At 38.0% G+C, this 25,592-nt stretch overlaps 1 protein-coding gene across 1 annotated transcript in view; it reads left to right on the top strand.

Moving 5' to 3' along the window:
• The first annotated feature begins 13,297 nt into the window (after positions 1–13,297).
• The window catches only part of LOC127104460 (uncharacterized), a 32,011-nt gene continuing 19,716 nt past the window's right edge, over positions 13,298–25,592 (top strand). The window contains exon 1 of the mRNA XM_051041640.1: positions 13,298–13,463. Coding sequence (XP_050897597.1) covers positions 13,298–13,463 — 166 coding nt within the window. The remainder of the gene's footprint in view (positions 13,464–25,592) is intronic.

The following is a 25,592-nucleotide window of genomic DNA, read 5'->3' as shown; positions in this document are numbered from 1 at the left end:
AATGTCAACAGCAGTCCAATTGTTGCAAGCCTTTCCATGCGTCACAAAATTGGTGCAGTCTTCCTCTTCGTTATCTTCTAGCACAACAACTAGGTGTTGTTCATTGCCATGAATGAACCCTCCGCTACGGAAGCTAAGTTGCATATCCTATGATCTAGCAGTAGACAAGCCTTGCTGAAAACCCATACCGGTTCTACCTTTGTTGTCGGAGACCTCTACCATGCGCCCCCACTGATCAACATTGCCTTCTTCAACAATCTTCCTTGCATCCTTCAATGAGGACATAGGTGCCCCAACCCTATTTTTAGCAGCAATAGATAAGGCTTGGAACGGAGTTCCAACCTCATCCTTAGCTTCAACATAAGAGAAAGATGATAGGTGGCTAACCAACAACGCCTTTTCCCCATCAACGATAACAAGCTTCCAATTCTTCACAAATTTGAGCTTCTAATGCAATGTGGAGGTAAAAGCTCCCGCCTCGTGGATCCATGGCCTTCCCAATAGACAACTGTAGGCTGGGTGGATATCCATTACTTGAAAAGTAATATGAAAATCACTCGGACCTATCTTCCCTTGAAGGTCCACTTCACCTATCGCTGTTTTGCATGAACCATCAAAAGCTTTGACGATTACACCACTATACCTCATAGGCGCTCCTTGATATGATAACTTTGAAAGAGTTGACTTCGGCAGTATGTTCAATGAAGACCCGGTGTCAACCAATACATTATACAAAGCGTCATCTTTGCAATTCATGGAAATATGCAAAGTCAAGTTATGATTCCTACCCTCCTCAGGGAGTTCCTCATCACAAAAATTAAGGTTATTGCAAGGAGTGATGTTAGTTACTATATGATCAAACTGATCCACCATAACATCATGTTCCACGAACGCTTGCTCTAGAACTCTTTGCAGTGCTTCTCTGTGTGCTTCTGAATTCATTAGCAGAGACAACACTAAAATCTTTGAGGGGGTTGGAGCAGCTGCTCCACCATGTTAAACTCACTCTTCTTTATTAGACGAAGTACCTCATCATCATCATTAGTCTTCAAATTGCTGGATTCACCAGACTGACCCTTTGAAGCACTAACCGAATCTACAACATGCACTTCCACCTTCTTATTGACAGTTGCTTCTTCCTTATCTTTTAGTAACATCAGCAATACTCACTACAGAGATGGTCATCGACAATGGAACTTCTTGACCATCTTTCAACATCGTCGCATTATACTGATACAAAACAACTTTATCGGATGAATACGGGACTGGGCCCACTAACCGTATGACCAACGGTGATACCGATCTTTGACTGTTGTTGTTACTATTACTGCTGTCGTACTGAATGACTACTCTTTCCAGATTCTTGAAAATGGGCACTATGACATTCACATCGTCATCTACATGATGGGATTGAACAATTTGGATCATGCCTTCATCCATCAACCGCTGGATGTCCCTTTTCACTACCACACAACCCCTCGGGTTGACACTGCAGATAGCACAACCGTCATGGTCATGCTCACAATCTCTTATCATACAAATGTCCTTTTGCATTACCACTAAGGACCTCCAGATGAAACGAACATCAAACACTTTAAACTCTCTGGGACAACTATCCACCATATTAACAGAAAAATTCCCATGAGCGGGCAGTGGATTTGCTTTCACGTTCGGCGCACAGTCCTCGAAGGATACCATTCCACTCTTTATCAGCTTCTGAACTTCGTACTTGAGCGGATAGCAACTCTCAATGTCATGTCCGGGTTCCCCTTGATGAAAAGCACAACGGAGTTTAGGTTTGTACCACCATGGAAGTGGTTCTGGAATTTGTGGCGGGTTTCTCGGTTGGAGTAGGTTCTTGAGAACCAAAGATGGATAAAGTTCTGCATAAGTCATAGGAATCGGGTCAAAAGAGACCTTCTTCCTCTCGACATTTTGCTGATGATGATTGTTGGTATTATTGTTGTTGTAGGTGTTTGTTCGTTGTTGTGGTTGTTGCTGTTGACATTGTTGTTGTTGTTGAATTGGTGTTGATTGACTGTTTGAAAATACTGGAATTGCTGAGGATACTTGGTGATGGTGTTGACGGGATGGTTGACTCTTTCTGATATGAGGCCTCCTCTGCCTCCCACTGGAGATTGCATTAGCTTCGCTATCTTTCTTCTTTCCAAAACTGCTACTGTATCTCTTACTTGATGATGCTTCCTCCTTTGACAATCGTCCTTCTCAGGCACCTTCTTCAAGCCTCATCCCCATATTTACCATTTCGGTAAAGTCACCGGGGGCACTGGTAATCATACGTTCATAGTAAAATGAACTCAGGGTATTCAAAAAGATCTTTGTCATCTCCTTCTCCTCTAAAGGAGGGGTGATGTGAGCAACTAATTCTCTCCACCTCTGCGCATATTCTTTGAATGTCTCCTTATCCTTCTGAGACATAGACCTCAATTAGTCTCTATCAGGCGCCATATCCACATTATACTTACACTGCTTGACAAAAGCTTCTCCCAAATCGTTGAAAGTGTGGATGCTTGCACTGTCCAACCCCATATACCATCTGAGCGCAACACCGATCAGACTATCTTGGAAGTAGTGGATTAACAACTGGTCATTGTCAGTTTGGGTAGACATTTTGCGGGCATACATCACTAAATGAGTGAGTGGACATGTGTTCCCTCTGTATTTTTCAAGTCAGGAACTTTGAACTTCACCAGAATCTTCACATTCGGCACCAAACATAACTCAACAACACTTTTCCCAAACAGGTCCTTACTTCTCAACGTCTTCAATTCCTTACGTAGTTCAAGAAATTGATCCTTTATTTCGTCCATTTTCTCATAAACATTCGGGCCCTCAGATGGCTCAGAATGGTAAATGGTGTCCTCCACACAAGGTAAGGTATGCACAACAAGAAGTGGCACAAACATGACCGGGCTAGATGCCGGCATGGAAGCAAAAGTAGGTGCAAAGCCTTCAGGCATGAAGTTCGGCAGGCATGGCAGAGGTAGCCACCTCTGAAATAACAGTCCTTTGAGGAGGAGGAGTTATGGGTGTTGGAGACGAATGGCTCTAAGCAACTAACACTGACTCCATCATGGCAGTCAAGCAAGCGATCTCGTCCTTCAGCTCTCTATTCTCTTGCTCAAGATGTTCAATGATTCTCAGATGATTGGCGCGAGTGTTGTACTAATGAGTCAGCTTGGCTGAAGCACAGAAGAAACACCAATGAGACATCTGGCGAAAGAGAAACTTGCTTATGCAAATGATGCATGGAATGCAATGCTTGTTTATTTATTTTCATTTTTCAAGGAACTTACTATATTATTTGCAAATATATATATATATATATTTAACAATAATTGCAACAATTTGATACGACCAAAAATCTCTTTTTATTTATATAATTGGAAGGATTACACTGAGTACAATTTCAGAAACCAAATGAAAAATACAAGAGAAAAGGAGACTAGTCATCCTAAGGATCCCTAACAACAATGTCAGAAGATCTGGCTGTAGGCGCGTACTTTTTGCGAATGCGTCGAATCTTGGTCTCAAAAGAAGCCTTCATCTGAGTCTTCTCGAGGACAAGCTGATCAACAATCTTCTTCCAAGCGACAGAAGGCTGAGGCATGGTATAGGAAGATGAAACCTCCGACTCTCTCTATCTCTTTGTCACTCGGTCTTCAAGTAGCTCGATAAGTGCATCTTTGTCCTTAGACTCCAACTGCAACTCTTCATGCTTCTTGCTTAAAGCACTGAAACACTCTTCCGACATATGTTTCTCTTGCTTCATCTTGGCGAGTGCGTCTTCCAACTCCTTTACAACTTGGTTAGGGAGAGTTAATGGCTCAACCACAACCATAGATATAGGTCTCTCACAAGGATAAGACATCTTCAACTCCAAAGCTCTCTTCTTCACCCAAAAAGTGTAAGCTTCTAAAGCCACACAATTGCACGGACCAAGCTCGAATCTTCCTTTCCTATGCACATTATACCAAGCATGCACAATCTTTTGCTTCAAATGTTGGCGATCTTTATTCTCTTGATAGAAAAGACCTTCTAACAAAGTGTTATTAGGGTTGTCTCTCAAGGGGAACCCAAGTTGACGACGAGCCAAAGCAAGGTTGTAGTTAAATCCTCCTTGTGTACCAATGAGAGGTACATTAGAGAATTCACCACAACAATCAATAATCTCCAAACTGCTCAAAGAAGGATCATACCAAACTATATCATCATTAGTGAGAGACATAAGTCTTTGAGACCACCGTAGACATTGTTTGTTCTCCACAAAAGCAGGTGTCTGAGGTAAGTGCAAAATAAACCACTTGTATAGAAGAGGAATGCAACAGACAATAGTTCCACCACCCTTAGAGTTCCTTAGATGTAAAGAGAAATACATATCACCCAATAAAGTAGGCACAAGATTCCCAATCAAGAAAATTCTAATGGCGTTAACATCAACAAAACCGTCAATGTTAGGGAACAAAGCTAATCCATAAATGAGCAACACAAAGATAGCTTCAAAAGCGTCCACACTACCAGCTTGAGCAAAGGCAGTAGCTTCCTTGATGAGGAAATCAGATGGCAACCCAAACAACCCTCCTTTCTTCACACAATGAGCATCAATCTCATATTTCTTCAAGTGAAGAGCTTCTGCAATAATATGAGATCTGGAAATCTCTTCCAACCCACTAAAAGGTACCTTGCTAGAAACAGGTATTCCCAAGAGATGGGCATACTCCTCCAACATAGGCACAAGCTGATAGTCAGGATAAGTGAAGCAACGGTAGAGAGGGTCGTAGAACTGCACTAATACACTCAAAAGTCCTTCAACCAGATCAGCAGAAAAGATAGATAGAAGCTTCCCATGACGTTGTTTGAAGTCCAAGGGATCTAATACAAAAGATGCTAGCTTCCTTAACTCTTCCAAGCCGGGACATCTGAAACTGTACTTCTTAGTGTTCCTTCGTCCATAATCCATGGTCTGAAAATATTTGCAAATAATACCTTAGATGTTTGGGTTCGAACATGACTATACCATCCTCCTATCTTAATTGCACTCAAGTTTGGGTTAGAACTTATCTCACCACTCAGAGATCACCAAGCACAACAAGCAAATTATATCACACAAATATACATACATCACATATATATAATTATATACACACAAAAAAGTAAGCTAAACCCACTGGAGACTACTCCCCGGCAGAGTCGCCACTTAATTTCTGTAGCGGTAAATTAATGATCATCAAGCTATGGATAAGCAAGACATCAAATAATAAGAGTCGCCATCACGCTTTTATTGTTTCCAAGGGAAAAGGGAAAAGTACGAACAAAACCCAAAAGTAAGAAGTTTTCAAATCAAAACTAATAAAATGTCAGAGATTACAGGTAAGGGGGTTGGTTACATAGAGGGCAGATGTTAGCACCCAAAGTGTCCTAGGTAATCCTAGGGAGCTCTTTCTTGTGTGTATATGTATTTTGGACAAAGTGATGTTTACAAACAAATAGAATGGGGGGATGAGAAAAGAATTCATTAATTATATTTTTATGTTTGACAAGACCTTCATACTTGTGCCTACGTACCAACATGAAAATGAGGGATTAAAACCTCGTAGTTCGTGATACACATTTCAAAGTGGATGCATTGCTTTTAATCAAAAGTTAAGTTTGAGAGGCACAATGGCCTAGAAAATGGTTTGAATGAGTTAGTTCTTTTTGGCTTTTGAAATTTTTTAGTCAAGTATAGTTAAGTATATTTACAAGTTTGATTTAAGAAAAGAAGTTTAAAAATGCAATGACATAAGGCCAAAGTTTCTAGTTTGCAAAGTGTCTAAGTTTAGAAAATAACAAGTTCAAACAAAGAAGTTTTAAAAGGGGGGGGGGAGATTTTGAAATTAAAGATATGGGGAGGAGATGAAGAGACTAGTCCTAAGCACAAATTTAAAAGTTAAGAGTCAAAAAGATCTGACCAATGGGTAGTAATCCAATAGGCAAGAATGTCATATAGAAACCCCAAATTCCCTTGGACATTAGAATCAAGCAACAAAGAATGCATACAATATTATCTTGAAGAGCAAGGCATCAAATAAAGATATCCCCATCCAAGCTTTAGCCACTCCATGATCTCCTTCAAATTTTCTCATATAACAGATGAATTCCACAAGTCACAGGTTCAAAATAACAGCTTCACAATGATCATGTAGCAGATTAACTCAAAGGAATCTTCAATGATGTATCAGATGAAGTTTCAAACTGCAAGCACTTGGTTACATGAAAGATGACATTGGCCAAGTCCTTTTGCATAGGGATGTTGTCTAAATTCTAAGTCCAATTGCCCAATATTAAACCAACAATCCACACAATAGTTTTTTAGGGTTTTTTGTTTCTTATTATGTACATTAATGGCCAGATACCACACAAGCAAACAAAATACACACAAACAAGATATATCATACAATATGGTCCAAGTGGACAAAGTGAAAAGACATTAATATAAATAATTAGAATGGTTTGAATAATGGCAAATGAATAGAGCTTAAAAATTAAAGTGCATTAAAAGTAAATGGCTTGAAATTAAATGTTAGTTGTTAATGAATTAGAAGTTAGTATTGTTTTTGCTTTTGCTTTTAAGTCTTTCTTTGGAGAACACTCAACCCACTTATCACAAGCATGGATCCTTGAACCAAGACATCTTCCAAAGGAAGAAAAAAAGGCCAAGTTTCCACACAATACTATGAAAGGGGGGAGACTTACAATCTCACTAACTAGAATGCTATGCCTTTTTGTGTCAAAAATTTAGTGCTATGTTAAGCAATCGTAATTGGACTTATGTAGAAGTCACAACTATTTGAGGCCGGGCAATATAATTTTGGTGTTAATGCATGTTAGAGACATAGTGTAATGGACTATGCTCATGAAACATACCACACACAAAAAGAATATGCAAATGAGGTGGCCTAATCTCATCCATACTTATGTTAATTTTTCAATCAACTAGCCTTAGGACTTAGAGATATCATAGACCGAATGAATGGATGCATAAAAAAGGGGGATTAGATGAAGAGGGAGGGGAATGGATCAAAACTCAAATTGGTCAAAGGAGGACTTTTACCAAATTAAGATCATTCATTCATTTTGGGAGATGGAATGTATATTCCATCAATCCCCTAAATCCAATGATCTTAACCTAGCAAAGTCAAATCAACTTTGACCATGGCCCAACAATACAAGTCAAACTTATACAAACCATCAAAATAGCTCAACATAATTATTTGGCATTTATTCAATTTAAAATACTAAAAATAAAGCATTAAATTAAATATGGTTTGTTAAATTTCTAAAACCTCATCAAAACACCAAATAAATGGCCATGAGATTTACCATAGGTCAAACAAGGTCAAAGGACCTTGGAGAAAAGAATTCATAATTTTTAGAGACTTAAAAGTATTTTTAAACAATTAAAAATATTCACAAAATCAATTAAATCATGAAAAATATTAATAATGATCCAAAAAATAATTTTAAATCAAAATATGAAAGGGGAATTTATTTAAATTTTTTTGGTGAAACTCTCATATTTTTTGGATCAATATTAAAATTAATATGAATTAATGAAAATCAAATGAAAATTAGAAAATCAAAAAAACGTGGACCACTTGATCTCCCTCATTAATTGAGGTGGCAGATCAAGTGGATGGAAATGCGCGTTCCATGGTGGAACTTAGTCAGCGGGTCACACGCGTGGTAATCACAACACACGCCCAAGATTAAAACATTTTAAATGAGATTAATGGCTCAGAATATGTCCAGCACACCACCGGCGCTGGACCTCTGGTCACCTTCTCAGGCGAGGTCCATCGGACTGGTTCACTCATCACCATCAAGAAAATGAAAAAAAGGACATGATCAGAAAGAAAAAATGGCGTAGAGCACGAATCTGACCTCAATTTTAACTAACTCCACACATATAGAAAGATATGAGGAGTTGAATTTTGAGGTGTGTCAACTGAGTTGCTTCGATTTGACCTCAAGGAAACTCAATCTTCTTGCCTACATTGGTAGGACTTCAGACAACCAAAGATCCAAGAGAATTGATGAGAATTTGGTGAGAATCAAAGAGAAGAAGTTTTCTGAAATTTACCTTTAATGCTATGCAGAAATGAATCTTGCTTGCTTCAAACTTGATCTGATCACACTTGAGAAGCTTGCAGAAGAGGTTTGACAATGGTACAAAGCTTTGGTTTCTGGATTTTTTGAATCTCCAAACATTGAGATTCAAACTCAATTTTCAAGTTCAAAATTCTCAGGTTTTCCTTTGAATGGTGAGGGTTTCAATTCTCAGGTTTTCCAAGGGCCTGTATTTATAGCATTTGAGAGTGATATTTGAACACTTGAAAAATTGCTAAATTTGGACATGGTGATGCACAAGCTTGCATGGACGTGTACAGGCCCATGAAGCAGTCCAATTTGATCTATGTACAACTATTCTAAAGTTCAAATCAGGCTTGGATGTCAAGGCAATGTGAAATGGGATTTTGAGCATTTGATTTCTTCCAATGATACAACCTTGTTAAGACCATGCGCAACCCTAGCAAATCTCATCCAAAAAGCATGAAACTGGGGAACAACTTTGATGTTGGACACTTTTTCATTTGGAACTTGGTTCGTGGTTAATTTTGAGGTGGAAGTTTGGAAATTTCAACATGTTGAAATTTTTTCTAAGTGTTAAGCCATATATCTCAATATTCCACCTTGCTTAACTTTTTATGTGAGCTTCAAATGAGAAAAGTGTCTTCATCAAAGTTGTATATCTTTCAAAGACCTTTAAAATAGTCACATATTTCATGTCATTTAGATTTAGAATGATAGAGTTATGCATTTTTGAAGTTGAGGAAAATCACTTATTCAATGGTATAGGGAAAAAATGACCTATAATGTATCCTTATATCACATGCTCATAAAAGTTGAATTAGCTCCCACTTCAAACATAAAATTTGAAGTAAACATATTGAATTTAATTGTGAAACTTGTAAATCTTTCATCTCATAAAAATTGAGCAAGTTATGGCCTTGGGAAGTTGACTTTCAAATTAGGATTTAGGCAAAATGACCTATAATGTTTCAACATAGAAAATGATTTTCCAAACCCAAATAGCTCTAGGTATCAACATGAAAGTTGTTTGGAATGTCACTTAGAATAACGTTTCTCTTGGATAAATTTTCATATGGTGAAAATTGTAGGAGATAGGGTCTAGGGAGACCCAGTTTTGAGTAGATGAATTTATCTGGCCAACCACCATCAACCAACTTGCTAACCTTTAATTCTCTTGACTTTCTAGGCTCATGGTAGATAATATATGCATAAGATGATGAATTTTGAAGTGTCCCTTGAGAAATTTGATCAATTCGTGAGATAGCTTGTTAGAGAAGTTACTTAAGATACCCAGTCAAAACTAGGGTTTCCAAGGCAAATTACATCCAAACTCTTGAAGAATACTTGATCAATATGACATGTAGAGATCATTGGGACTCATATATGATGCTTTGAGACCTTGTGGACCAATATTTGACTGTGCTCTTAGCCATAAGGGTCTCAAACCCTAGAAGTGAACTTGATAGATCAATGGTGATCATGCCTTACCTACAAAAGAGTTAGGCAAATACAAAGACATATTTTTGGTATTTTGGTTAGTAAAATGATAAATATACAAGTATGATACAATCACATGATGCTTGGTGATCTCTCCCAAAAAAACCCAATGAAAGAGGGGTAAGGAGGATGGCAAGGTGTGATCCCAATGCTAATGCATATGATGAGATAGCATGAGGGATCTTAGGGTCAAAATTGGGGTCTTACACAAGGGTCAATCCTTATTGTACGCAACATGAAGACCCCGCTCAGAAGAGACATGTTATCACTCTTGTCATAAAGAGGCTAGCCTATTGCATGATGTTGATACAATTATGGTACATGAATCTGGGAACCTTATCCAAAAACATAGAAACTATCCTGTGAGTGGGTTTATGGGTAACCAACTTAGAATTATCTGTTAAGAGGCCTACCAAATAGGGTGTTTTGAGTTGCCTAATGATATCCCTAAATCCAAATACCACACAATCATGATCAACTGCATAACATCATGGCACTCATACATATTTTGTTTTTAAGTTGATTTTGTACACACAGTTGTTAGCACAAAAAGCCTGTAATGGGTTCAGAAAGAATGAAAGCATTACCATTCCCAGCCAAAATGCCAGACATTGCCAACATATCAAGGCTTTTGAGTAAGCTTCCCTCATGCTTCAGAGTTACTTTGCAAGGAAAGTTTGACCAGAGTTTTAACCTCCTCTCAGTAGATGTTCAAATACCAGCCATCACTTCTTTGGCTCAATTCTATGATCCTCCGCTTCGAAGTTTCTTATTCCAAGACTTTTAGTTGACTCCAACCTTGGAGGAATTCGACATACTTTTGTCTAGTAAGGATATCCTTTGGTACCGATACAAGCTAAATGTTGAAGAAATCATTGTCAGTTATGGTAGTTTCCCAAATGTACCACTAATAGGATCTAAAGGATGCATCAACTACAACCCCATGTTAGCTCTGTGATAATTTGGATACCCTATGCATGGGAAACTCGATGATAAAGAGTTATAAGAGATGGTTTTGAATGACATGGGAGCCAATGATCCAGTTCTACTCCACAAGATCCTCCAATCTTAGGAGAACGTTCATACCAAAGGGATAAAGTTAGCAAAGAAGAATGATGCAACAAGGTTTCCTTATCAGCAATGGGTCTCTATAAGGGTCAAACTTCTGAAGCTTCCGTTTTCTTTAGATATTCCTCCAAGTCTACTTCACCATAACCAGTCCCCATTTCTCTTGAAAAAGTGGAAGAACTTCGAGCCATGGTGGCTAGACTTGGAAAGGAGAAGGAAGATATGTAATCTAAACTCTACAAAGAAACTGGAGAGAATATGATTCTAAAGAGAAAGAGCAACCAAAGGAAGGAAATTTTGGAGGAGAGTCATAAGAAGAATAGGGTTGAGCAAGGTCTGAAGGAAAGCGTCTTGGAGTGCCTAGATCAGGTTGATAGTGGATTGGGTTCACTCCATGATCAGTTAGCTAAAGCCAAAAGAGATGGACAAGAGTGGAAACATTGGTGGGACCTAGCTACTAAGCAAAAGAAGGAGGTAAGTGAGGAGCTTGAGGCCCAAATCCAAGAGTTGAAGGAGCAACTCTGAAGCTTCGAAACTGAAGTTGTACATGAAAGACGCCTTAAGGAACAAGCCCGAAGAGCCTCTAAAATTTGTCATAGGGCCAGGGAAGAGAAGTGTGAAGAGCTTAATACTAACAAGGAGTTAGCTAGTTATTGGAAGGAACAATATGAGTCTCTAAAGAGCCAAAGCATGGATTGGCTAAATAAGAGGAGGAATTTGAATAAGATATTGGATGAGTATGAATTTACCATCAACCTTTTGCAGCCAAGTGTTGTTGTGTACCATACGAAGTTGGCTAACCTCATAGAGTTCTGTAATAACGTGGCGGGAGACTTACCATGGAAATTGGATAATGCTCTAGAGGACATGGATGAAAACAACACTCATCCCTCGTCTCGTGACCTTGTTTTGCTTTGCGAAAGGATGATACGAAGATTCAAAGAAGAACTGAAAGCCCACAAAGAGCGAGTTGCTAAGAAGACTCTTTGATTTGTTTGCTTTGTGTTATTTCCAATTATTGTATTTGGCTTAATATTTTGTACCCATTTTGACTATGTACTCAATAATTTTTGGCTTCATTGAATGAATGGGTATTGACTTTTTGCATCAACTTCCGACTATTGTCTTCTGTTTTGTTTATATTACTTTCAAGTGCGTGCTTAACAACTGCAAAGTTTATAATAATCCATGAAAATAAAAAAAATAAACTTAAAAACTATAAGAGCAAATTTAGCATCTACAATTCATCTCTAAGATTTTGATGATAACAATAGATGAAAAAAAAATGATACCCTAACATAATTCATCTAAGTGTGCAGGAATCTAATAAAAAAGAAGTCAGATAAACATTCATCAGATGCAGACACAAGTTCAGAATGACCACCTAGAAGTATTCAAGCAGAAGCTCTGACTCTAATTAAAGGAAGTGTACAAAGCGTAAACAACAAGAGAAATTAGACAATCTAGAGAGAAAAAGCGCACTCTAGGATTTGAAGCTTTTAAACTCTGACGTAATCATCAGGAGGACATCAAGAACCTTTGAAGAAAGTCAGTTGTAAGCAATTATCTGAAGATGTTCTTGCTGAGCAGAAACTCTGATATCTGAATCTTTTGATTCAGAAACGCTATCTAAATACTTAGCTATGAATACTTCCACTTATGGCAAGAATCTAATTTTGGAAGAAAATTATAGCACCCCAAAACTGCTTTGGAAAGAACAAAGAGATTAATGACATTAATCATCCATCATTACCAAAGATTCCTTCGTTCAACAGACTCCTCATCAACTCATATCTATATCTATATCTATATATATATATATATATATATATATATATATATATATATATATATATATATATATATATATATATATATATATATATATATATATATATATATATATATATATATATATATATATATATATATATATATATATATATATATATATATATATATATATATATATATATATATATATATATATATATATATATATATATATATATATATATATATATATATAGGACGAATCACTTCACAAAGATAACAACGGAAACACACGAGAATACAAACACTACTTTCATATCTTTTATGCATTCTCTTTCTCACACAAAAAAGTGTGAACAATTCTTTTTCTCTTACCTGTGTGTAATTTCTGCTTACCTAAAAGCATTAAGCATTACTGTAATTCTATTTATTTGTTGAATTATCCTCAAGTGACTTGTGAAGTCTGTAAACTTGAGAGGGATAAGAGATTCTTATCCTCTTAGACGACCATTATTGTAATCTTTCAAGATTAGTGGATTAAGTCGTTATTGAAGGCGAAATCACCTTGGCTGGGTGGACTGGAGTAACTTTGAATTTCAAGCAAACCAGTATAAAATTCCGTGTTGATATTCTTTATTTTTTCGCGTGTGTTTCATTTCCAAATTTTTTATTATCAGTTAAAACAATTCAAACCCCCCTTTCTTGTTTTTCTCTACATTCAATTGGTATCAGAGCTTCGGCTCTGTTATTGATTTTCTAATCGAACACTTAATAGTGTAGAGAGATCCAACGTGAGAAAAACACTATGGGCAACACCAACGAAAGATACAGTTACAATGCTAAACCTCTAATCTTTTATGAAGAAAAATTTGATTACTGGAAAGATAGAATTGAAAGTTTCTTTTTGGGTTATAACGCTGATCTATGGGACATAGTTACTATTGGCTATACACCTCCTGTATCTGATGCTGGTATTGCTATTGCCAGAAACAAGATGACAAATGATCAGAAGTGTGACTTCAAGAATCATCACAAAGCCATAACTATATTGATGAATGTCATTTCCTACAATGAATATGAGAAGATCACCAACAGGGAAACTGCCAAAGAAATACTTGACTCCCTAAGGATGACTCATGAAGGAAATTCACAAGTCAAAGACACAAAGGCTCTGGCTCTAATTCAGAAGTACGAAGCATTCAAGATGGAGGACGATGAAGCTATAGAGGTAATGTTTTCTAGATTTCAAACCTTAATTGCAGGACTCAAGGTTCTAGATAAAGGCTACACAACTGTAAATCATGTCAAAAAGATTGTCAGAAGCTTGCCAAAGAAGTGGAGACCCATGGTCACTGCTTTAAAATTGTCAAAGGATCTGAACAACATAAGCCTAGAAGAACTAGTCATCTCCCTCAAAAGTCACGCGATAGAATTGGAGGAAGATGAGCCACAAAAGAAGAACAAATTTGTAGCCCTGAAATCCAGATCTGAGAGACGTAAACCAGAAAGAAATAAAGCCATCCAAGCTGAAGAAGAAGACAATGACGACTCTGAAAAGGAAGACTCTGACGATGAAGAAGAGTTATCCCTTTTGTCCAGAAGAGTGAAACAACTCTAGAGAAAAAGGAACAACAACTTCAGAAGACCAAGACCCAAGGGAGATCGCTCAGAATCAACTTTTAGAAGCAAATCAAACAAAGAGGTAACATGCTATGAATGTAAAGAAACAGGTCATTACAGAAACGAATGCCCAAAGCTTAAGAAAGAATGCTCCAGAAGAGAAAGTTTCAAGAAAAACTCCTTTAAAACTAAGAAGGGAATCATGGCCACCTGGGATGACACTGAATCTGATTCCTCTGAATCAGACTCTAAAGAATAGGAAAATGTGGCATTCATGGCTACCACTTATGGAAACTCATCAGATAGAGAGTCTGATCCTGAAGAGGTATTTTCTGATCTTTCTCGCTCTGACCTTGAATCATGCCTTTATGAATCTCTAAACTCATATCAAAAACTTAAACAAAACTTTAAAGCATTAAAAAGGGTCCTTGAAGGAACCGTTAAAGAATGTGATAAGCTTGAGATAACTGTTTTTGAATTAAAAGATGATATTCTGACACTGACAAAAGAAAAAGTATCCATAAATAAACAATGTCTAAAACTTGAAGAAGCTTTATCTCAAGCCCCACAAACTTCCAACACAATTATATATAAATATGAAAAATCTTTTCAAAAGTTTCTGAAAATGGGATAGAAAGAAGCGGAATGGCTTCTATGATTTATGGAGTCAGTTAGAATAAGAAAAGAGGAATAGGATATGATTCTAGTGAAGACAAATCTTCTACAAATGACAAACCTAAATCCCCATTTTCTTATCATTACACACATGCACAAACACAACGTTTTACTAATGCTAGAAAACCCAAAATCTTAAGAAACTCTGGGAGAACTAATCACAAAGGACCCAAAAGATTTTGGGTACCAAAGGATAAGATAGTTTATGTTGTAGATATGCTATGCAGCAGAGTTAAGACACCAATCATGGTACCTGGACCCTGGGTGCTCGCGACACATGACGGGAAGAAAGAATATGTTCTAAAGCCTGGAACTTAAGGATACTGGCTTTGTAGGTTTAAGAGGAAATCAGAAAGGAAGAATCAGAGGCTTCGAAACTATTGGTTTGGAGATAACTCTTGCAGGTTATGACGAAAAGACTAAAGCATCAGAAGAAGCTGAGACGCAAAGTCCAGAAGCAACTGAAATCTCAACTATCCAGAAAAGATCAAGAAATCGCCCAAACATCTCTAAAGAATTGATTCTGGGAAACAAGGACGAACCTGTCAGAACAAGGTCAACATTCAAAGTATCTGAAGAAACTCATTTGGGATTAGTATCTCTAATTAAGCCTACTTCTTGTGATGAGGCACTTCAAGATATTGACTGGGTTCTGGCAATGAAAGAAGAACTTGATCAATTTTCAAAGAATGACGTCTGGGATCTTGTCCCAAAGCCTAAAGGAACTCATATTATTGGAACAAGATGGGTATTCAAAAACAAATTAAACAAAAAGGGAGAAGTAGTCAGAAACAAAGCACGACTGGTGGCACAAGGTTATAGTCAACAAGAAGGCATTGACTACAATGAAACCTTTGTTCCAGTCGCCAGGTTAGAATCCATTCGCTTACTTGTATCTTTTGTAGTAAATCACTCCATTAAATTATATCAGATTGATGTCAAGAGCGCATTTCTTAATGTTTATATATCAGAAGAAGTGTATGTTCATCAACCCCCAGGTTTTGGAAACTCTAAATGTCTGGAACATGTTTTTAAACTGAAAAAATCATTGTATGGTCTAAGAAAAGCTCCTAGAGCTTGGTATGAAAGATTAAGCAACTTTATTCTGGAACATGACTTTATTAGGGGAAAGGTTGACTCTATACTCTTCTATAAAAACATTATAAATGATCTCATGATATGTCAGATATACGTTGATGATCTATTTTTTGGTTCAGCTAACCCCTCTGTTTGTCAAGAATTTTCTGAGCTAATGCAGGAAAAATTTGAAATGAGTTTGATGCAAGAACTAAAGTTCTTTATGAGAATTCAAATCAATCAAGCGTCAGAAGCTACATATGTATATCAAAGTAAATACATAAAAGACATTCTGAAGAAATTTGAAATGTCATAATGCAAACCAGCAAAGACACCCATGCATCCAACCCGCATTCTGGAGAAACAAGAAGTAAGTCAAAAGGTCTGTCTGAAGCTCTATCGTGGTATGTTAGGCTCTCTCCTCTATCTGACGACTACCCGTCCTGACATTATTTTTAGTGTATGTCTTTGTGCTAGATTCCAATCGGAAAGGAACCCCTAACCTTGGCCTGATGTATGAGAAAACATCAGAGTATAGGCTTTCTGGATATTGTGATGCAGATTATGCATGAGACATAATGGAACGCAAAATCACATCTGGGAATTGTCAGTTCTTGGGAAAGAATCTCATATCTTGGGCTAGCAAAAGACAGTCAACCATCACTCTGTCTACTGTAGAAGCAGAATATATATCAGCTTCACTGTGCACTACTCAGATGCTCAAAATGAAAAATCAACTAGAAGACTTTCAGATATTTGAGAGTAACGTTCCTATTTTCTGTGATAATACTGCTGCCATATGTTTAAGTAAGAACCATATCTTGCATTCCAGAGCTAAGCACATAGAAATAAAATATCATTTTATTAGAGACTATGTTCAGAAAGGGGTAATATCTTTAAAATTTATAGATACAGACCACGAATAGGCTGATATCTTCACAAAACCCCTCGCTGAAGATATATTCTCATTCATTCTGAAGCACCTGAAAATTGAAAATTGCCCAGAATAAATCAAATGTGCATATCTGAAATAGCAAAATAAGGCTTTGAAATAACATCTGGTATCTGGATCTGACTCTGATACTTCTACCAGTTAGGAGTCATCTGAATCAGAAATCCTCAGGATCCAATCCCTTGGTATTCCTGATGATCATATAGATCAACACGTGGGTTATGTTGCATCTGACCTTGGATCTTCTAGACAACTGTCTAGTAGAAATCAAGAGACAAACCCTTGAGATCTCCTCGAGCAGTGTGCTGATTTGGAGATTAGACTTCTATCATTAACTATAATCATGTCTCTCCTAAGCTTGTCAACTCGTTTAATGTGCCATCATTAAATTTCTAACTTCTCAACTGCTCCTAACACTGCCGTTTTGTATGCCTTCTTTGTGTATTTATATTTTTCACAATTCACAATTTCACACTTTACACTCACAGCCTACACAAACCTCTCTCCTTCTTCAAGCTTCTCAAATGTTCATCAACCTTCATCAATCTTCATCTACTTCATCAACTTTCTCATGGATTCCCTGCAATAATCTGTCTATAACTACTCTCAGCAAATGGAATCAACAGAACAACCTCCCATTTCTTCTCAGCAAACAACTTGTACAACCGGTGTTGTCTCTACCCCCATTTATAAAGAACCACACATTTTGGATCGTGAACCACATATCCATCTTGCTGCTCCCTTCGACAAGCTTGAGGTCATGTGTGAATATTTGGTGGACTTAGAGAACATGAAGCAGAATGGAATAGACCTTACTGAGGAACTCAGAATGCAAGGATGGGAAAACTATTTCCAAAGGCTCTATGTGTCGCATTACGCGAAAAACCGACGGGAAAACAAAACAACAGAGCCGCCACCGTGCGTTATTTATCCCAAAGGAGGGAAAGGAAACGCTCGAAGTAAACCTGGAAAAGACATAGTCTCGCGACCAAAGAGAGATGGGATCGGGAGTCGGTTATGCGAAGGGAAGGTATTAGCACCCCTACACATCCGTCGTACTCAACGGGATTCACGCACAAAAGGAAGGATAAAGCTTGCTAAACGCTGCTCAAACAAACATCAAATACTGGCTGAAAGAGACACAAGAAAACAAAAGAAACTGACTCGGTAGGATATCGCATCCCGGGCCTACGTAGTCTATCAGGCATAGACATCAGATTCGACGTAGTTCGGACTAGGGGAAACGTGCTCGCTAGGATGTCGCATCCTAGGCATACGTATCTTCTCGGACCAAAGAAGAATCAAAGCACTCGTAGCTCGGCTAACGCACGCCAAACAAAACCACACGGGAAATCGACTGCCAATCGCTGGGCTTACGTCAAACTCCACACAAAAAGGCAAACATGGAAACCGAATGCCAATCGCTGGACTTACATCAGACTCCGAACCAAACACACCCACATTGGAAACCAAATGCCAATCGCTGGACTTACATCGGACTCCAAGCACACAACAAAAGGATACGGAATGCCAATCGCTGGTCTTACATCCATCTCCTAACACACACCAGAGACAAAAGCAAAAAGGGCGCCCGGAGAGATCAGCTCATCTCCTGCCTACGTACCTCATCTGGTATGAGGATCAGGGCGACGTAGTTCCCCTACGCAGGGACACATGACTAGCCTAACCAGATACAAAGGGAGACACAACTAGGGAGACTACGACTCGAGCCTAGATGTTATCATGCATATCATCCCTAAGTTAAGGTTGCTATCTAACTTGCATAGGGAGCAAGCTATCCTAAGCAGCACAAACAGTCATACAAAAGCACACAGCAAGCACACACACTATATACAAACAGAGGGGCTCAAACAAGGTTAGGGTATGAAACACAAGCCAACTGGAATCGGGTGAAGTTAGCTCTTAACCCTAACATTGAGAGTTAGGGTGAAGCAGATGAAATGGGAAGTGAGGGGTGTGCCTCACAGCTCTTATCCCTGGCCTGGGAGAGCTTTTAGACAGATGAAAGTGTGGGTTCAGAAAGTTGGAACCCTTCTACACTTATGACTGACTCCACATAGATCTTGGGTTAATATCCACAATGCATCAACACCAGTTGTGTGAGCAAAGGGATGACTCAACTGAATAGCAGAAGATGGATTGCACATCTCTTGTGTTCTGCCAATTGCCTTATCAAAGGTCTTTTCCTGCTTGGGGACAAATATAAACAATCACAAGCATTGCCTCTTAAGGAGGACTTCAGACAGGTGCCTGACCAAATAACAGGCCAGGTCTTCCAGACTACATGGAGTTAGAGAAATTATACCTCAATGCTCAAGCTATAAAGCAAAGCAAAAGCAAGTTCACAAAGGAACTATAGCAACTAAGGTACCTGAAAACAATCCAACATAATCAGTACACAACTAAAAAAAGAAAGTCAACAGACAGACTAGAAGTCAACAGTACACAAGCAATGCATCAAGCAAAGCACAAGCTCAACTCAAAGGAGCTAATCCACATACAAAACAACTTAATGTTAATCAACATCAATCCAATATCAATCCAAATGAGCAAATGAATCAAACTCCTCAAGGCCATATGCTTCTTGTCCTGAAAACACAACTCAAACATAAGCACTAACCACTAGGACATGGCCTAGGGTCAAAGGGGGGAGAAATAATTCAAAACAGAACATGAAAATTGGTAAGAATCAAGCTCAATCAATTAAGAACAATGTCCAAGTGATCTCATATCTATATCATACACCAATTTCATTTCACAAAACAAATAGTGCAAAGCATGCAAGTTCAAAGCTCATAGAAGCAAACAGAATGAATCAATCCACATCAACTCAAAAACAATTCAATAAATCCCAAGAAAAATCATGGCTAAACAGCACACATCAACTGATCAACATACCAAAAATCAAGTCATTTAGATAAGTGGAAGCATGGCAAATAAATTCCCTAAGGCAAGGCAAGGCAAAACAAGCTCAAAGGAAGCACCATTTCATACATCAACTTCACACAAGCATAAAACAGAATCCACACATGATAAATGACTCAAACCAAAGCCATAGCAAACTTCAAAGTGTCTAGAATCAATGTGAAAAATTTCAAGCTCATAGGATAAACATCAAGTATTTCACAAATCATCTAAGTTCAACACTCATCAAAGGTCCAAACATGACCAATCAGCAAAGAAAATCTCAAACAAATTGGAAATGCATTCAAAAATTCTACAAAAATTTATGATCAAACCTAATATCCAGAAGTAGCATCATGCAAAAATTCACATTCATTGGCATTGAATTGGCATGGAAATGAAAATCAACAAGTCAAGCAAGCAAAGGTGTGACACAAATTGTCACACCTACATTCAAATGATCATATCTCATCAACCAGGAATGGGAAAAATGCAAACTCTATACCAAAATGACCATTAGGATGTCTACTCTAAGCATGCAAAATTTCAAGAGTGTTGGAACAAATCTCATCATTTCACAATCAAAATGGCAAGGCATGTCAAGAAAACACATGTATACACAATCCCTATCCAAAATTAAAATCCATGCGTGCACAATTTCTGGAAAAATCATCAAAAAATAGTAGAGATCATGATCAACATTATGCAAAAAACCTCATCTCAATTGAATTAATATTCATGAAGTTATGGATTTTGGAATTGAATGAAAAAATAAAAAACAATGGAACAAGGCATATGAACATGGATGAATAATGAACTAAAAATGCCAAAGCAATATTGAAAAGATGTCTCAAGCAAGATTCGAACCGTGTTGGTTTTCAAATGTGGCGCTCTTAAGTGAAACACATTGTTTCACTTAAGTTATGAGAAGCGCGCTCAACCAACCCTTTAGCCACGCTGGATAATCCAGCCAATACATGGCCAGCAACAGGAAAATTCATGCAAGCACGCGGGGAAATGGATCAAACAGACTCTGGGAAGCGAAACCCTAAGGAGTTCATCATGTTCTTCAACAAATTTCCAGGTTATGAACAAATATCCCAGAAATTGACAACCAATACACCATTACACTCGTCTTAGCACACACATCACTAATCTAAACTCGATTTACCCTAACTCTCACTAAAACGCCTGGATCGAGCAAGATAAGATTCACATGCCAAACTTTAAATCACAATAACTTCCTTGGTTCTTGATGAAATTCAATGCTACAAAGCTCAGACTACTCTACATTCAAAGATCTATCAAAAGCATATCACGATTTCATGAATTGTGAGGATCGATTCCTGACCTGAATTGAAGTGCAGAAGTGAGTTTGCTTGTTTCAAGTCCTGTAAGGTCCAAACAGAGGTTCTTCAATGCTTATGTGAGTGAATGAATGAAGAATCGAGGCTCAATTGTCCTTGATGTAGCTCAAATCCGCAACTGCCATGGATGATGCAACTTGATACAGTTTCAAAATATGCACGAAAATGATGGATTCTTGCTTCAATCTTCTTCAGAAATGCTTGTGGATGGTGAATCAATGAAGAACAATGCAAGGTTTGTGCAGAATTTGGATGAAACGTTGAGAGAAAAAGTTTGTGAGATTTTGCAATTGGATCTAGATCTGAACCAAATGAAGTGTTAAGCACAATTTCTGTTTTGATTATCCTTTTTTATGATGGATTAATGAAGTTACTAATCACAATTAACCAAATGCAATAGTAATTAGGGAAATGAAGGTGTAATGGCCAATTTGCAATTCACCTTGCATGCATGAAAATGAGTGCTACAGTACACGAGTTTGTGCTTAATTCACCTCAAAAATCCATTTGGAGCCAAATGCCAATGATACCATGTGTGGAAAATGCTTAATTTTTGAATTGGACTTTTCCCTCCAAAATTCAAATGAAATTCAAATAAAAATGCCAAAATTTTATGATGGAGATGCATGGTTTTTGATGTATGTTTTGGATAGCTCATGTCAAAATAAGAATGTTACAAAAAATCCCACTTCAATTGGCCTTTTGGTGTGAAAGTTATCCCCTTTTGAACTTCAAATTTGCTTGACCAAGATTGATCCATAAATTTTCAACCATGCATGAGAAATTCGTGTTCTTGGACTTTTTGGAAAGGTGAGAGCAAGATCTTCAACTTTCATGTTGGACAAAATTTCATTTGAAGCTTGCTTGATGATGTAATCTTGAGGAGAAGACCTTTCCATTTTTGGCAGTTTGAAATTACAGGTCACTTACTATTTTTGGAAACTTTTCATCTGACCTCAAATTCTTCATTGTTGATGTTTGAAATGTCAAATGAGACTTGTATGGACATGAATGAGGCCTCTCTAACCATCTCCCACCTTCAAATCCATGATTGAATGCACAGTTGACTTTGGTTGACTTTCTAGGGTTTCAGATGAATTGCATCTTGACTGATGAGCCTTGAGCATCCAACCTTTGGCCAAACCACTTCAAAATGATCCCTAGGTCATATGAACTCAATGAACCAAACCTAGGGCTTTGCTTCAATAGGAAATGCACTTGCTTGCTTGCACAACTGGATCTCCTGACCAGTCTTGACTGATGACTTGCACTTGGGCAATGGACAATGCAATGCTATGCAGTGGACAATGTAATGTTAATGACCTAATATGAAAATGAATGTACAAAATGGGAGGTGCAAATTTGAGGTGCTACACTATGGTTCTGTGTATACCTATCTGGTAAAAGAATTCTGGCGCTTTGTAGACTCAGATGATCACTACGTAGTGTCATATCTTCTGGGGGTAAAGATTGTCATCACTGAGAAGTCCATCGTCTTCCTTCTGAACATGGAGAAGACAAGGGGAAGAAGGATTTATAATATCAACCCTAGGGAAAAGTACATGTCCCAGGAAATTGCCCCAACCATTTTCCAACAGAACGCTGAAGGCAACTCCTCCAAGAACAAGGAACTTCACCAGAATCTCCGAGTTTGGATGAAGATCATTCTGGGAACCATTCATCACCGCCCAACCTCCAACTCTTCTGACTACATCAACACGAATCAGAAGTGCATACTCTACTGCCTTCACAAAGGGCTCAAGCTGAACATGTCAACGCTGCTATTCAAATACCTTAGAGACTATGTCAAAGACACCAGAAAACAACATGAAGCCCATAATCTACATCCCTCTGGGACGACTTATCTCCGATGTTATGGTCGAGAGTGGGCCGGTGGATCACCTGATTTATCACAATCTGATGGATGATGTCACCGTTGAAACTGGAATGCCTCTGAACGCTCGTAGTCTGAAGAGCATGGGGGTGATTGAGCAAGTTAGGGTGAAACCCTCGTTAGATACCTCCTGGGAAGCACTCAAGGATCAGAGGAAGATTCCCAATATCCTCTACCTCTTCTCCAAGATTGATCCTCCAGAGGTTGTGGCACACTATTGTAGCGGTGTATTCGTCGCTATATGATCTATCGATTAAATCATAAGCTAAGAGATACAATGAAATTTTCGAGTCGCCACCGCACTTTTATTTATCCAAAGGACTGGCTAAAAAGCGAACAAAAGCCTAAGAAGTTTTACACGTAGAAAACTAATAAAAAGATCAGAGAGTCTGGGTAAGGGGTAAATTACGCAATGGGAAGGTGTTAGGCACCCATCACGTCCTAGGTACTCCTAGGGAGCCCTTTTCACACTTGTTGTAAAAATTGTTATTTGTTATGACATAAAGATTGTGCAAACATGATTGGGATGATGAGAAAAGAATATGCATTTTTTATTGGGTTATTGGGTTTTATTTATTTTTGTGTTATTGGGTTCGAACGGATGAACCCGTTGCCTACGTACCTTCCATCAAAGGTAAGGATCAGAACGCCGTAGTTCGGCTAAAAGATTTCCAAAAGTTGGTGGATTCAGTTTTAAACACAAGCACTGAGGCTTTTCATTATCAATGGGAGAACACTCGACCAAAAACAACATCCATCATGCGAGGATAGCTTCGACGTACTAGAGGGGTTAGCCCTGTTTGAAGTACGGAAGTCTTACTGTCGACTCACTAAGGATAGGGAAGATTTACATCAACCACAAAGATAATTGAAACCTATGGCTAATGTGAAAAGATTAACAATGGACAGAGCCAAAACAAGTGAATGAGTGATGTTAATTGATTGTGATTATGAAAATGTGAAGTCAAAGTATGATTAAGATTGGTTTGAAAGAAGTATTATGAAAATGAAGTTTTGAAAAAAAAGTCAAGGACTTGGGGTCCAGGTTTTTAGTTAGAAAACATGAAGATGTTTGCACAACACTTATGTCAAGTTTAAAAGGTATAGTGTGAAAAGGTCTAGGACATAATGAATGATGAATGGATGAGGATGGATAGTAAAACTTCTTAGAAGGTTCACTTCTTGAAATCATATAAGAGATGATTCAAGTGTGTCCTTTGGAATAGCAATGGATAATAACAAACAAGCAAAGCAAGCAAAAGCGGATATCGGATGCCAATCAATGGTCTTATACCAATCTCCTAAAATAAAACTGGATATCAGAAGCCACTCAATGGTCTTACACTAATCTCCACAGGAAAAGAAATAAAAAGCGGATACCGGATACCAATAGATGGATTTACACCAGTCTCCTAAAACAAAACAGGATATCAGATGCCACTCAATGGACTTACACTAATCTCCACAGAAGAAAACAAGAAATGAGATATGAAAGTCAACTGCCAATTTGTCTGGACTTAGGTTAACTCCACAGATATGCTCCTAGGAAATCCAATGCCACATTACAGGGACTTACAATGGATCCTCACATACAAGAACAAAAGCAACAATATGATCACAGGAATGCAAATGCCAACTTACAGGGACTTATAATTGCAACCTCTCATACAAACAGATAAAACAAACTATGATCACAGGAAAGCAGATGCCAACTTACAGGGACTTATGACTGCAACCTCACATAAACAAACAAACCAACTTGTGATCACAGGATAACAGATGCCAACTTACAGGGACTTATAACTGTATCCTCACATACAACTCCAACAGATCAAATTATGATCACAGGATAACAGATGCCAACTTACAGGGACTTATAACTGTATCCTCACATACAAACAGATAAAACAGATCAAATTATGATCACAGGATAACAGATGCCAACTTACAGGGACTTATAACTGTATCCTCACATACAAACAGATAAAATAGAAGATATGAGTGACCAATGAGGTCTTACACTCTATCCTTCCATATCATAGGAGCAAATGCCAAAGCAATGGACTTACAATTGTCCTCAATGGGCAAACAACAATAATAGCATCACAAAAGCAAATGAGATGATCATGTACTAATGGCAATTGATGATGATAAATGCATAACATACAAGCAAGCAAGTGCATATGAAGCAATCAGTCAATCAATGAATATCAAACAGCACACTCTATAGCCAAACAATGGGGGCTCACACAAGAGGGTTTGACTTTGAAAGTCCACTGTAATAGGTGAAGGTCGCTCTTAACCTGGCCATTGAGGGGCTCAGGTGAAGCAGATGAAAAGGAGATGAGGGGTGTGCCTCATTGCTTCTATCTCAGATCAGAGAGAGCATCAAAGAAAGTGTGGGAGTTCAGAATGTAGGAACTCTCTCCACATTATTGACTCGATTAGATCTTGGGTATTTATCTCAACGCTTCAACCATGTAATGGGAGCGAAGAGAGGACACACTGAATAGTGGGGGATAGATTGCTTATCCCTACCTTCCACCAATTGCCTTACTTGAAGGACTTTTCCTGCTTGGGACAAATATAA

Source organism: Lathyrus oleraceus, chromosome 7, assembly GCF_024323335.1.
Source record: "Lathyrus oleraceus cultivar Zhongwan6 chromosome 7, CAAS_Psat_ZW6_1.0, whole genome shotgun sequence".
In the NCBI taxonomy this organism is placed as follows: domain Eukaryota; kingdom Viridiplantae; phylum Streptophyta; class Magnoliopsida; order Fabales; family Fabaceae; genus Lathyrus; species Lathyrus oleraceus.
The sequence above is the reverse complement of the archived record's forward strand: the minus strand, read 5'-3'. Positions and strand labels throughout refer to the sequence as shown.